Source organism: Nomascus leucogenys, chromosome 2 (assembly GCF_006542625.1).
Source record: "Nomascus leucogenys isolate Asia chromosome 2, Asia_NLE_v1, whole genome shotgun sequence".
NCBI lineage: Eukaryota > Metazoa > Chordata > Mammalia > Primates > Hylobatidae > Nomascus > Nomascus leucogenys.
Window position 1 is genome coordinate 25,264,802 of NC_044382.1, and position 12,787 is coordinate 25,277,588.

General features: G+C 42.0%; 1 protein-coding gene across 3 annotated transcripts in view; it reads right to left on the reverse strand.

Moving 5' to 3' along the window:
• The window catches only part of GRIA1 (glutamate ionotropic receptor AMPA type subunit 1), a 316,539-nt gene extending 305,295 nt beyond the window's left edge, over positions 1-11,244 (reverse strand). For 2 of the 3 annotated variants that reach the window (XM_003276553.2, XM_003276554.2), the window contains exons 1-2: positions 10,711-11,244; positions 7,621-7,758 (exon numbers count right to left, since the gene is read on the reverse strand). In XM_003276553.2, the coding sequence (XP_003276601.1) occupies positions 7,621-7,758; positions 10,711-10,792 (220 nt within the window). In that variant the 5' untranslated portion in view covers positions 10,793-11,244. The remainder of the gene's footprint in view (positions 1-7,620; positions 7,759-10,710) is intronic. The other variant, XM_030826132.1, reaches the window with a different exon arrangement.
• Positions 11,245-12,787: the final 1,543 nt, after the last annotated feature.

The following is a 12,787-nucleotide window of genomic DNA, read 5'->3' on the forward strand; positions in this document are numbered from 1 at the left end:
CCTCCTGCCCATCTGCCAGACTCCATCCCAAACTGGAGATGGGAGTAAAGAAACAAGGCCATTGAAACACAAGCCAGACATCTTCAGCAAATGTGAATTTGGCAAAGTACTATCAAACATCTGATTTCTGATGAGAAAACAGAAATCTAAACATGGCACTTCTCTACTTAAAACCCTTCCATGGGCTCTTTAGTGTTTGAGCTAAAGATCAAAATCCATAACAGAGCCTACAAGGCCTGGCCAGGCCTCTGCCCAGGAAGCTTCTCAAACACTCCTCCTGTTCCCATCACTGCATCACCAAAGCCTTCAGTCCTCAGCTCAAGCACCTATTCATCCTCCTGCACAAGCTGGTTCCTTTGTATATGCTTTCATAGAATCATGGCCCTTTCTTTCAGATCGTTTATTACAACCTATACACTCATTCATGTGATCATCTAATGGCAGCCTCCTTTATTAGCTGGTGAGCTCCATGAGCACAGGGCTGCTGTCTAGTTTTGTTCACAATAGTAAGAACTCCATAAATACTTGTTAAATATTGAATGAATTCATCTGAGGCCCCTAAAAGTAGGCTTAATGCTTCAGCATTTGCATACAGAATGTGCCCTGGATGTGCAAGTTGGTGGAAAGGAAGTCTAGAGCTTTCCTTAGACACTTAGCTTGTTTAGGGATCCTCTTGCTAGCCAAAGGTAGAGAACTTCTATTAATCATATATCTCTGGTGTCTTCCATATGCTGCCAGCATAGAAATACAGCCCCAGAAGGACTCTCAGAGACCATGAGCTTCATTTTATAAATAAGCTTGGGGGAGGGGATGTTTCTCCAAGGTTACACCTAAACAATTCAAGAAGGTAGTCCAGCATTTGAATCCAGGTCTTCAAATCTTAACTCAGTGTACTATTTACTGCATCAAACCTGCCATTACAGGCAGGTGTGTGGGGGTTGTGTGTCTATACAAATATATAAATATATATTTTCCCATCTACATCCTACCTATCTTTCCAAATTCAACTCAAATGTCCTTGTTTTATGAAACCTAAATCCCTCCAACTAAAGGTTTTCCTTCCTTCCTCTGAATGTGTGTGTGTGTGTGTGTGTGTGTGTATGTGTGTGTGTGTGTGTATGTAAGAGGGAGACAGAGAGAGACAGAAAGAGAGGCAGATTTGGTTTATGCCTATTTCCTTTATAAGAACCTGAGCCCCTTAAGAGGAAAATCAATGCCTAATGCATTTTATTTTTTCTCAATTTCTAGTGCAATGCCTCGTAATGAAAAATGGATTTCATCTCTTGCATCAGCTGTCACCAATTTGAGGCCATGTGTAGATTTAGTGGGAAAAAATTCTGTAATCAACTAATGCTGTCTGCAAAGGTATGGAGTGGGGCAGTGACAGTACATATCCCCACAGAAGGTGATAATAAAAGGATTTTGGTTGAATGAATGAATGAACAAATACATGAATCTTACCAGTTTTCCAAATGTGCTATATGATCACTTTATCCTGAGCGGCTGAGAGAGCAGTAAGCTCACTCATCCCAGCAGGATCTTCAAACTAGTCAGGGAAAAAAATGTTTACAAGGATTTTTCTATCCATAAAAGCTGATGATTATCAATATTATAATAAGAGCCAAGAGTCAACCATAAACAAATGTCAACACTTGTGTGCTTTAATGTAAGGGCACGGGTGAAGATGGAGGAGCCAACATCAGACTGTAACATTAACCAGAGAACTGTAGACATCTGCCTTGGAGCTGAGAACATAGTGTGGTGCAGGAGGCAAACTCCCAAATCTCCACCACATGGTAACAAGCATATGCAGCAGTGGTTGAGGGGAGGCGAGGAGGAATATTGTGACTTTACCCACTCAAAATACCCTCCTCCCACTCCACAACCAAAATCTGCTCCACCCTTTAATGCCTGCTAAAGTTCCACCTTCCCCAAGAAGTTTTCATCATCCACAGTCATAGCTTCTGCCTTGGAAGACTTAGCTCTTAAGCTTGAATCATAAATTCCACTGTGACACTTCTACTGTTGGGCTATTTCACTGCTATGGTACTTTTCTCTGTCCATATATTCATAGTTTTTTTTGTTTGTTTGTTTGTTTTGAGACAAAGTCTCGCTCTGTTGTCAGGCTGGAGTGCAGTGGTGCAATCTCGGCTCAATGCAACCTCTGCCTCCTGAGTTCAAGTAATTCTCCTGCCTCAGCCTCCTGAGTAGCTGGGACTACAGGTGCGTGCCACCACACCCAGCTAAGTTTTTGTATTTTTAGTAGAGATGGGGTTTCACTGTATTAGCCAGGATGGTCTCGATCTCCTGACCTCGTGATCTGCCCTCCTCGGCCTTCCAAAGTGCTGAGATTACAAGCGTGAGCCACTGCCCCTGGCCATATTCATAGATCTTTAAAAGGAGAAAGCTCATTGAGTTTTGGAGCCCCCCAAATACTAGCTTAGGTTTTTATTTGTTGCATAACATAAAGAAGACACAATCTCTCTCAGTCTCAGTGCCATCATCAACGAATTGGGGATAATCACCTTTCAAGATAGTTACAAAACTTAAGACGACATCTGCAAAGTATTTGGCACATAGTAGGTATTCAAAATAATCCTTGTTTATCCCACCATTGGCCACCATTCTCTTCATTACCGTATACATACTAATTTTTTTGAGAGTAGGAGTTATACATCTTTTGTGTCTTTTATTATCTTTTGACAGGGTAATAGATATTATTAGAACAAAATAATAAAATGATGAATGCTGATGATATAAATCAGGTATGAGTAGATTGGCCTACTTACAGGCCTGCCCAAACAACATAATTTGATTACTCTAGCAATCAAACAGGAAGTAACGGAAACTTTGGTTAATTTGAGGGTTTATGTATTTAAAAAGGGCAGCACTTCTCAGCTCTAGAAAATAGAAGTTAAACAGGAATGTGGGCCCAGGGTTGCTTAATGCCCTAAGGTTTTTTTTTTAAAGATGCCAGAAATCTGGATTTTTATGCCAAATATGAAAAAGCATTGTGTAGGTCAAGAAAAACAAATCTGTGTTGCAACTTTGAAGTTGATGAGCCATGCTCAGGCAAGAGCTAAGGCCATCTGTCTGTTGCCAGTGCCTAATGTCTTGTTAGGAAGCCCCTGGGCTGCCCTGGTAGGTCCATGACAGAGGGCATCCCACTGTAGTTAGGGTTGCTGCCTTTCACCTATTGTCATTGAGGCTCTCAACATTTTTATGCTGTGTAATTCCCTGACTCCTACAGACATTTATTCATTTGTATTAGAGGCATTTCCAAGTGTTCTCAACACCAAACTATAGATATACGTGGTCTTTCTGACAGCAGTTTATATTCTGGTGGTGAAGCTAACCGATAAAGACACAACACAGACAACATTGCAGTGCTATCAGTCAGGGCTTCCAAACTCAATGCTTGCTAAAGCCAGCAGGTAAAGAAAATGAGAAGAATGGGTTGGTCGGGAAAGAGGCCATCTAGATGGGGTTTACTCTGTTCCATCTCAGCAAATTGAGGCTACATAGACCTGGGCCCTAATGTTGCCAGATATTTTAATATTTAAAAATATTAGTCAAGATAAGATGTCCAAGTTCTAATACGAAATTCCATGGTTCTTACACAGTGTGTGGGCCCAGAACTCAGTCTCTGCTGGAACTGGCTTGTGGATGGCTATATTTGGTGACCCCTTCTGCAGATAGATAACCCTATTTATCCTTGAGGCTCAATTCAATCACCACCTCCTACAGACAAACTCCACTCTTCAAGGCATCTTTAATACTCCATACAAATTGCTGCTATAGCACTTACAACATTACATTTTAATTTTCTCTTTACAGGATAGAAAATGTCATACTATGGATAAAGTACTCCAGGGTGGGGAATGCAACTTACTGTTGTCTGCATTTGTAGCACTTTATGTCATGCCTAGGTTTGGTTGAGGGCTCAAAAATGCTTACTAAAGGGATGGAAGACTTTTTAGATCAAAGAGTTTCTTAAAGTGTAATCCCCATAATAATTGCTATAGAATTCCTCCAGGGCCTACTCTTGAATATCCTGATTCAGGAAATAAAAAGTTCATCATGAGTCTTGCTTTAAACAAGCTCCCTGAGTGAATTTTAAGTGCACTGAAGTTTGTGAACCTCTGGGCTAAACTGTTAGTTCCACAAGGAAAGAGGCTGTGCCTTCTTTCCTGGCCCCTATATTCCTAGCGTCTGGCCCAGTGTTTGGCATGAAGTAGGCATTCAGTATGTACTTGCTGAATGAATGAATGAATAAATAGATGAATAAATTAAAAGGTAAGAATTATGCTGCAACTATGCTACTCAGACCTCTAATAGTAATAATCTCAATCAGCATTTCATTTATTCCTTTATTTATACTTACCACAAAGGCACCAAGATAAGCTGGGTAGCTGATCAGTAAATATCTTCTCTATGCACAATCTCCCCACACCCTACCCCTGTAAGCTTGGAAGAGTTCTTAAAGGAGATCCCAAAGCATTGGGTTGCTGATTCAATGGCTTTACTCTTTAGTAATGGCAGACAAGGGAAGCAAGAAAGATTGAACATGAAGAAGGCACCAAACTCTCACCTTGGCCAGTAGTAGTAGCCATAGTTTTCTTCTATCTTCCCCACCTTCCCTACCATATAACCACCTCTCCTCGTTTTTAGTCCCCTGCTGCTAACATATCTAGCATGAACAGGTCCCATTACACTTCCTCTCCCTTCCCTTCTCCACCCTCTGGTGGAGGGACAATGAATAGCAAAACGCAAAGGGAAAAAATCAAATGACAGCAAAAATTATGAAAAAAAACAAATAATATTTGGTCATTTTCTAGATCTAAGACTGATGAGGCAGTTAATTTAAGGCAACTACTAATTCAGATTTCAAAAAACACAGCACAGAAAATTAGTCTGAATAAGATGCTTTTCTTGCTTTTCCATGTATCAGGAATGAGTGCATTCTTCCTAAAACCGCTTTGCTCCCACTGACATTTTTTACTCAATTCAAACTGGGACAGATGTAAAGTTTTCCCAAACCAATGGACGACAGTGAACATAGCCCTAAAGTGTTCCTAGCCTCAAATGAAATTTAAGAGAGGCTCTTCCAGCCAGGCCACCATTTCCACCTAACTTGCCCAGTACCCCCTTTGGGATCTGGGAGCTAAAGAAAAGAAACACAAAGTCTAATCACAAAATAAGATTATTGCTTCTCAGATAATCCCCATAACAATGTTTCCCACTAGACTGTTAGCTACCTGAGAGCAAGGGCATTTTATCATCTCTGTATTTCCAATATCTATTTCAGTTTATAGCTTTGAAGAAACATTTAAAGAATTAACTAAACAAACAAGACAGGAATTCATGGAAACCTGTACACTAGTTCATGGATGGTAGCATCAAGTTCAAGAACTCAGATTCATCCACTCCAGGCCTGTTGACCAAAATGAACAACATTGTCTGTATCATATTTCTGTCTCCCTAATAAACAGTCATTAACCCTATTAGAGATCAAGTCTTAGGTTGCTAAGATAACAAGACAGAAGCACCACCTTTTGCCTTAGAACCTTTTCTATTTTTGTCTTTTATTATCTTGCTGTGCCAGTCAACATCTTGACACTACTAGGAGAGCAGTTCACATCTCTTTCAACTAAGACCTGCTGTAGACATTTCTCAGCAGTGTGAGTGAATACACACATCAGCTATTTATTCTTGATTCTCTACGCAAGTAATACTAAAGCTATAAAGTATGACAAAAGCTATGGAGCCTTGCTCCAGGAAATAAATTAGCACATGTGTATGCATGCAAACGTTTACAGGTACACTGATGCCCACACCAAAATGCCCCTTCCAAAGACCCTAATCAAAGCCACATTAAAAAGAAAAGAAAGGTTATCTGATAGCAAAATAGCTACTCAGTATTATTCTAGATTCCCAGAAAGATAGTTTCATAGAACTACAATTCAGCAATTAAACTTCAGCTTTTTAAGGGTAGTGAGTAACACAGTAGATAAGATTTTCAACCTCAGCATTATCCAAATGAAGAATTGCCATTTTATTTATTCAATGGATCAGTCCTGTGCAAATCATAGCTACAGTTTGAAACACTGTAAGTTTTTCTCCTTAGGTACTTTATTAGACCTCTGCCTTACAAGACCCTGAAAATTCCCTTTCATTTCTTGGGTAATCCCACTAGTTGATTAGGTTACCATAAGAATCAGTGTATCTGTCACAGTATCCAGGAACATGGACCTTCAGGTCTCAAAACCACCATTTGCTTCCTGAGTAACCTTGGGCAAATTATATAACCTGTCGTAGCCTCAGTTTTCTCATCTATAAAAGGAAGATAATGTCTAGTACTCTGCAAATCTCCTGTGAGGATTAAATGAGCTAACACGTGAAAAGCAATTAGTGCATTACATGGGCTGTAGTCAGTGCTTAATACATGGTAATGAATGTGACTATAAATGACTATAAAGTATTTATCATAGTTCTGATGCACAGTAAGTTCTCAATAAATGAAATCTGCTATAATTATAGTTCTTGGAATTTGTATCAACATTATTTTAGGAGTGGTCTTAGGGATAGAAAGAATTCTGACTTCTCATTTTGAGACTCCAAAGCATAGCCTATTCGAATCATTGAGAACTCACCAGTGGGACTATGAGAAAGGAAATATGGTCCATGACTTCCACCAGAGACAGCTCAGCAGAAGTCATCAAGTCAATAGTGACACATCAAGACTATTGTGCCAATTCAATCCAGTTTGGGGTCTCAAATTGTTCTTGTGAATTCAGCTCACACTTCCCTGCCATAAATTTTTACTTGAGTTTAATCCCTGAAGGGAAAATATGTTTCCTGGTTAATTTTTATGCTTTTATCTGTCATAAAATGCCAATCATGTGAGCACAGGCTTCCTTTACATTCCTAGTTGCCAGGAAAACTCAGAATGGTATTTGTTGCCCACATTTGACAATGCATTCAATTCAGATGTCAGAGATTTATCTATCCCTTCTTCTTGAGGTCATCTTTGTTCTGTTTGGTGCTTAATGACCATCCTACAAACTGTGTCTTAAACAACCAATCTCCTCAAGCCATTTTTAAAATGACCAAGGCACCAAGGTTTAATAATTATTGGTCACTTCCGAAAATGAAAAACCAGATGTATACAACTTCTCAACTATTTTTTCTTTTCAAGCTACATTCTGTCCATTTAACTTGTAGATAGGAAATGCCTTAAGCATTTTAAATCACATTTTCACAAACTCAGGACCCTTAATTCTATGTCTCTCAGAAGTTTCGTATGTATAAAACTCTCTCAGATGTACCAGAAAACCTCTGCAAGGTAGGGAAGATGCATTCAACCCAAGCACCTATCGTGCTGGCATTTAAAGTTAGCTGACAGTGAAAAAGCAAATCCATTCCATGAAGCATTGCAGGGGCTAAAATGCCAACTGCTGGAATCACTCAGAAGCCTCTAGAAATTTTTCTTGGAGGGCTTTCTCTTATGAAGACGAATGGCAACTGAAGTCATTTTTGCAACACCACCACCTACCCACAGGCCCTCCTTTCATTGGTCTAGCACAGAAAGACATCTCAGAAATAGAAGCAATTACTTACATCTATAGGTCATCTCAAAGCTGTCGCTGATGTTCACAATATCAATCTGGGGGAGCAGCTTCGGGGGCTCTGTGAGTTGCGACAAAGCAAATCTAAAAGCAGCATGTTCCTGTGACTGCTGGTTTGGAAATAATCCCCCTATGAGAAAAGAAAATGCAACATGGTGTATGGGCTAGAGACAGGTTTTAGCTCCTCACAACTCACTCCAGATGAGTCCTTTTCTTCTCCCCATGCCAAACTTACTAGCTGTAGCCTTGAGTGGTAGAGATGAGAGTTCAAATAGACTTAACTGGACACTGACCCTTAAACTCCTACAGGTGAGCTTTTTTGTGACAAGGGCCTCTAATATCTATTACTTTGCTCAAACATTTGATTGTGTACCCCTCAACTCAGCTAAAGTCAGAGAAAACAGGAGACTTGTGCCATTTCTCTTCTTCCTCCCTTGTGCAAACCACCTAGGAGCTGCTATTCTCTTACATAAACATACACATAAGCCCCTTCACCCTCTCGTCATATCTAATTTTTCTTGTATCAGCCCCATCTCTCACCAGAGAGCCTTATGGGAAGTAGGTACTAATCAGTGCTGCAGGGTGATTGAAATCTAGCTCTGGGACCCTGTGGGCTTCTCTATTACTATAACTGTTTGCTTGGACACTTTTTAGTCTTTGGCCTAGCAAGACCTGCATGCAATTTAACTATTCTAGTGCCCCTAAGATTTATTATTTATTTTCTCTAAAAACTCTTGTTTTTCTGCAAACTATGTTTTGCTTATTCTTTCACTACTCATGATCCCAGTTACCTAGGAATGACTTGTTACATAAGGGATTGCCATTGTGTGTTTGCATGGTGGAACCTTGTGCTTCAAAGATGTGGGATCTTAGGCATCTCAAGAGGATACAAACATTCTATTCTAGTAAAAGGTATAGTAAAGGTGCCTGATGGGGTGCCTGTTCCGAGAAACAAGAGCCCATGGCTTACCTTTGTATTTACTGTCAACATGTAAATCAATTACATTTCTGTGAATTAAAATCAGCCATTTCTAGAGACTGAACTATAATGATGTTTACATAGAAGTTTATCTCAGATCTGACAGTAATCACAGTCCAAACATAACGCACTTCTAACTTCTTGTAGAGTGGGTATGTGTTTGTTTTTAAGAACCAATAAATGGATTGCAAGTCTTTTGTTCTAGATCACACAAGTAGAATCAAGTACTACCTGATGGCAGTGATATTTTCAGCATTTTGTTCTACAATTTAATGCTTCAATCTCTTTTTTTTTGAAAACAGTATCAATGGCTTTATCAGTTGAACAACCAAGTTGGGGCTAAATATAATTTTAAAAATCTGCAGTGATACATGAGCACATACACAAAACATCCTCATGCATTTATACCAGTTACTATATACACAAATACACTAGACAAACACTTCCAATCCACAAAGGATAGGTAGTATATAAGCACAAATGTAAACAATGCCACATGTAAGAGCCAGTGATTTCCACATGTACATGTGCCCCATTTTAAAGAATAAAAGCAAAAAAAAATTCTTGATTATGATGCTCCCCCTTCCCCCTAGATGACCACACCCCAAACACTTCCCTGTCCCCTTTCTCCTCCTCTGCAATGAATGAAAGAGAAAGGGTGGGAGGTTGGGGAGTAGAAGGCTACAGGCTGGGCTACAAGGGAAGTGTCTCCCCTGAAGGCAGCAAGTTTTGCGTGTAAGGCACTAGCACACAGATACGTACACACTTCAGGATGTAGCTTAACAGGTGTCAGGAAACAAAGCAAGTTACTCCATGGCCACTCCAAGCCGCCAGCTAGCTGGAGAGGCCGAAAGAGATGGGTACTGCAGCACATGTATGCCTGACAAAATATCAATTGCACCACGTCCCCCCTCAAACACACACTCACAAAAGAGCACAAACTCCCAGCAATGTGAACTTTCCCTGGTGGACCTATCTCCCTACCAGGGGAGAGGGACTAGAAATCAAACCAACGAAGATGCTTCCAAACACAGCAGCTTGCTTCATTCCGGGACACAAACGACACTGAAATCTGGTCACACGGAAGCCCCAAGCCCTTGTGGACATGCTTTGTGATTGGTGTTATTGCTTCTGTTTGTTTTGCGTTCCCTCATGATTATCAGGAGTAGCAATATCTGTCAGTCCCCTCAGAAATACAGGGAGGGTGGCGGGGCCTTTGAGAAGTGCAACAACTAAGAAGGGGAAATAGGGAACAAAAAAAGCATGCAGCATGTTGAAACCTGCCTCCAAGTTGAGAGGATGGAGCCCAATTACAAGGATAACGGAGAGCCAGCAGGAGGAGAAAGGAGCATGTGTACGTGTGTGTGTTTGTGTGTGTAAAAGGTAGACCTCTGTGATAGGAAATCTAAGAGGAGGGGGCAAGGAAGGAACGGAGAAAAGGCAGGCTAGGAAGTTCCAGGATCAGGAGAGTGGAGACCACCAGCGCGCAGCATGGCAGACAGCAAAGAGAAGGCAGCTGGAGGAGTCCAGAACAGGAGAGGGAGCCTACCCGCCTTGGAGTGGGGGCCTTCTGGCATTATTTCAGTGGCTGCAATATACCCAGCACCCCTCACTCCTTCTTCTAGAGGGTCTCTTTTCTGTCCCCCAGCAGAGAAAGCACTGCCTCCTTCAATTACATATATATGTGCATATGTAATATATAATCACACACGTGAAAACACACACACCATACATACTTACATTAAAAATGGAATCAAGCACCATCTACCAAGCAATAGAGTTAACTCCTTAAACACCCACCACCCTTTCCAGCCTGATTTTTTTTTTCCTCCAAAGCGATGGTTCCTCCATTTCACATGCTCTTGCCTGGAGTGTGAGTGTGGTGTGTGTGTGTGTGCGAACACTTCCCCTCTGCCCCTCATCCGATCAGGAGAAGCCCCCTCCTCTGGCTGTCAGCCCAAGTCTCCCTTCTGTTACCGCAGCACAGCTTTAGGGAGCCAAGCACAACAGTCAGTACCGGGGAAGGGGTACACAACCCCTGTCCCCCCCAAAAATCCCTGGCCAGACCCAGAAAGTCCCTCCCCAGGCTGCCCCCTCACTCACCGATCTGGATATTGTTGGGGAAATTGGCACCTACTACCGCGCCTAGGAAACCGGTGCAGAAGAAGGCAAAAATGTGCTGCATATTCCTTTTTGCATTGGCGAAAAAGAAGCCCAGGTCCAATCATAGATTTGGTGTTTCCCCCCCTTTCCCTTTATTCTTCTCGCTGTTCTGCCTGTTCTTTTCCTCCTGCAGTTCCTTCCTTGCTTGCTTGCTTCCTTCCTTCAGTGAGGTTTGTCTGTTTCCCTTGGAATCCGAGCACTTAAACTGCAGCGTTAACACCAACTGACAGCCAGATTAACTGAGCACGGGAAAAGAAGTCCGTCCTCATGCTAGCTGGAGCGCTGGCTCCCCCACTCCTTCTCCTCTCCCCTCGCAGCCTGCCTCTCTCTCCCTCCCTTGCTCTCTCTCGCTCTCCCCCTCACACTCACACAGGCAGCAAGCTCTATGCTAATACCCACCGAGCCAGCTTGGAGTTCCACAGCAGACCTCCCTACCTGTTCCCCCTGCCTCCCGTCCTCACCTTATCCTCCTTTCTGTGTGTGCAGAAAGGTGGGGGGGCGGGGGGGGTGACACGTGGCACTTGGTCCTGAAAGGGGCAACCCCGCAGTCCTCTTTACCCTCCCCCGCCCTTCTGAGCTCGGTCTGCCCCCTCCCCCAGCCCCCAGGCTGAAGCTGCTGGGAATGTGGGTTCAGCTGTAAGTCAGTAGGTGGCAGGGGGTCCCCACAATAGTCCTCAATCCACCAGCTGCTTGATCTAGGTCACTTTTTCTAGGAGTGCATGGGCTGCGCTGGATATATCTCCTGCACTCCACTGGCCCAATTATTCCTACAACTAATTCCTGAGGGAAAGACCCTAGAAATCCCTCCTAGGAAATTTAAAGGAAAAAAAAAAAAAAGCTTTCTCTCTCCTAATGGAAGGAATGACAGATAGACAAGCAAGGGAGGATCTGGAGTGACTGGCAGGTATTTTGACCAGGTATTTGGCAGTCCCTGTCTACCTTTACAAGTGAAATGGTGGTATCTTTTCAATCCTAGGCATTTAAAATGGGCCCCCTTCTATCTTTCCCTGCATTCCACAGGAGTCTATAGCATCAGAATCGTGTGGGTGTACAATAAAGACTAAGGATACTTACACAGAGCAATTACATGAGTCATTTTGCAGGGATTCTAGTGAGAGGATTCAAGCTTCTTTCAGTTCTCTCTGGATGCTGGTCATGTCTGGTGTAAGCTGAAACTTCATAGACTCTCCTGGACCAGGGCTTCTGCTGAAATAACCTGTGGAGAGATCAACTGTGTTTAGGAGAATAGTGTTAAATGCAAAGCAGCAGCCACTAGCAGCCACAGAATACAGTTTTTGAAGGAACTTTACAGATTTTTATCCATCTATCTTCACTCCAAAGTGTAAAGTGTAAAGTGGCCATGAGCCCTGTTTTACAGATGAAAAAGATAAGGCTTCTGGGATTAAGTCATAAAGACACAGACCTACTAAGATGTACAGTACAGCCTACAAACTTGAGTGCTTTGGCTGTCACCAGTTGACTTACTGCCCTGGCCAGGACTCCTGTCCAACAGGAGATGATCCAGGAAAAGGAAAGTCAACCTTGTCTTTAGTAAGAAAGAGAAATAATAGACTTTGGACTCTATTTTGCTTTGCCATATGAATAGGCCATTTTATCCACAGACTCTTCACTTCCCTCACCAGGACTGTATATCATGTGGACTTGAGTGACAGCTACAAGGACTGGGATTTGTAAAAAATATCTGACCATGTACAATGAAGCCCCAAAATAGGAACAACTTGGAGGTCAAATGCTTTGTGATTTCCTATGCATTTTCACATATATTAATTAATTAGCTAAAATAATTTTTAAGGCTAATGTTTATTCACTATTTTGAATGTGCCAGGTACCATGCTAAGCAATGGACCTGCATCATTTATTTGTACAATACCTGTGTAGGTAGCCTCATGCCCATTTTATAGATGAAGAAACAGAGGTCTAAAAACTCACCCCAAGTTTTCACAGCTAATGAAAGAGATTGGGGATTTAAACACAGTAAATGCCACCATCAGGCCCC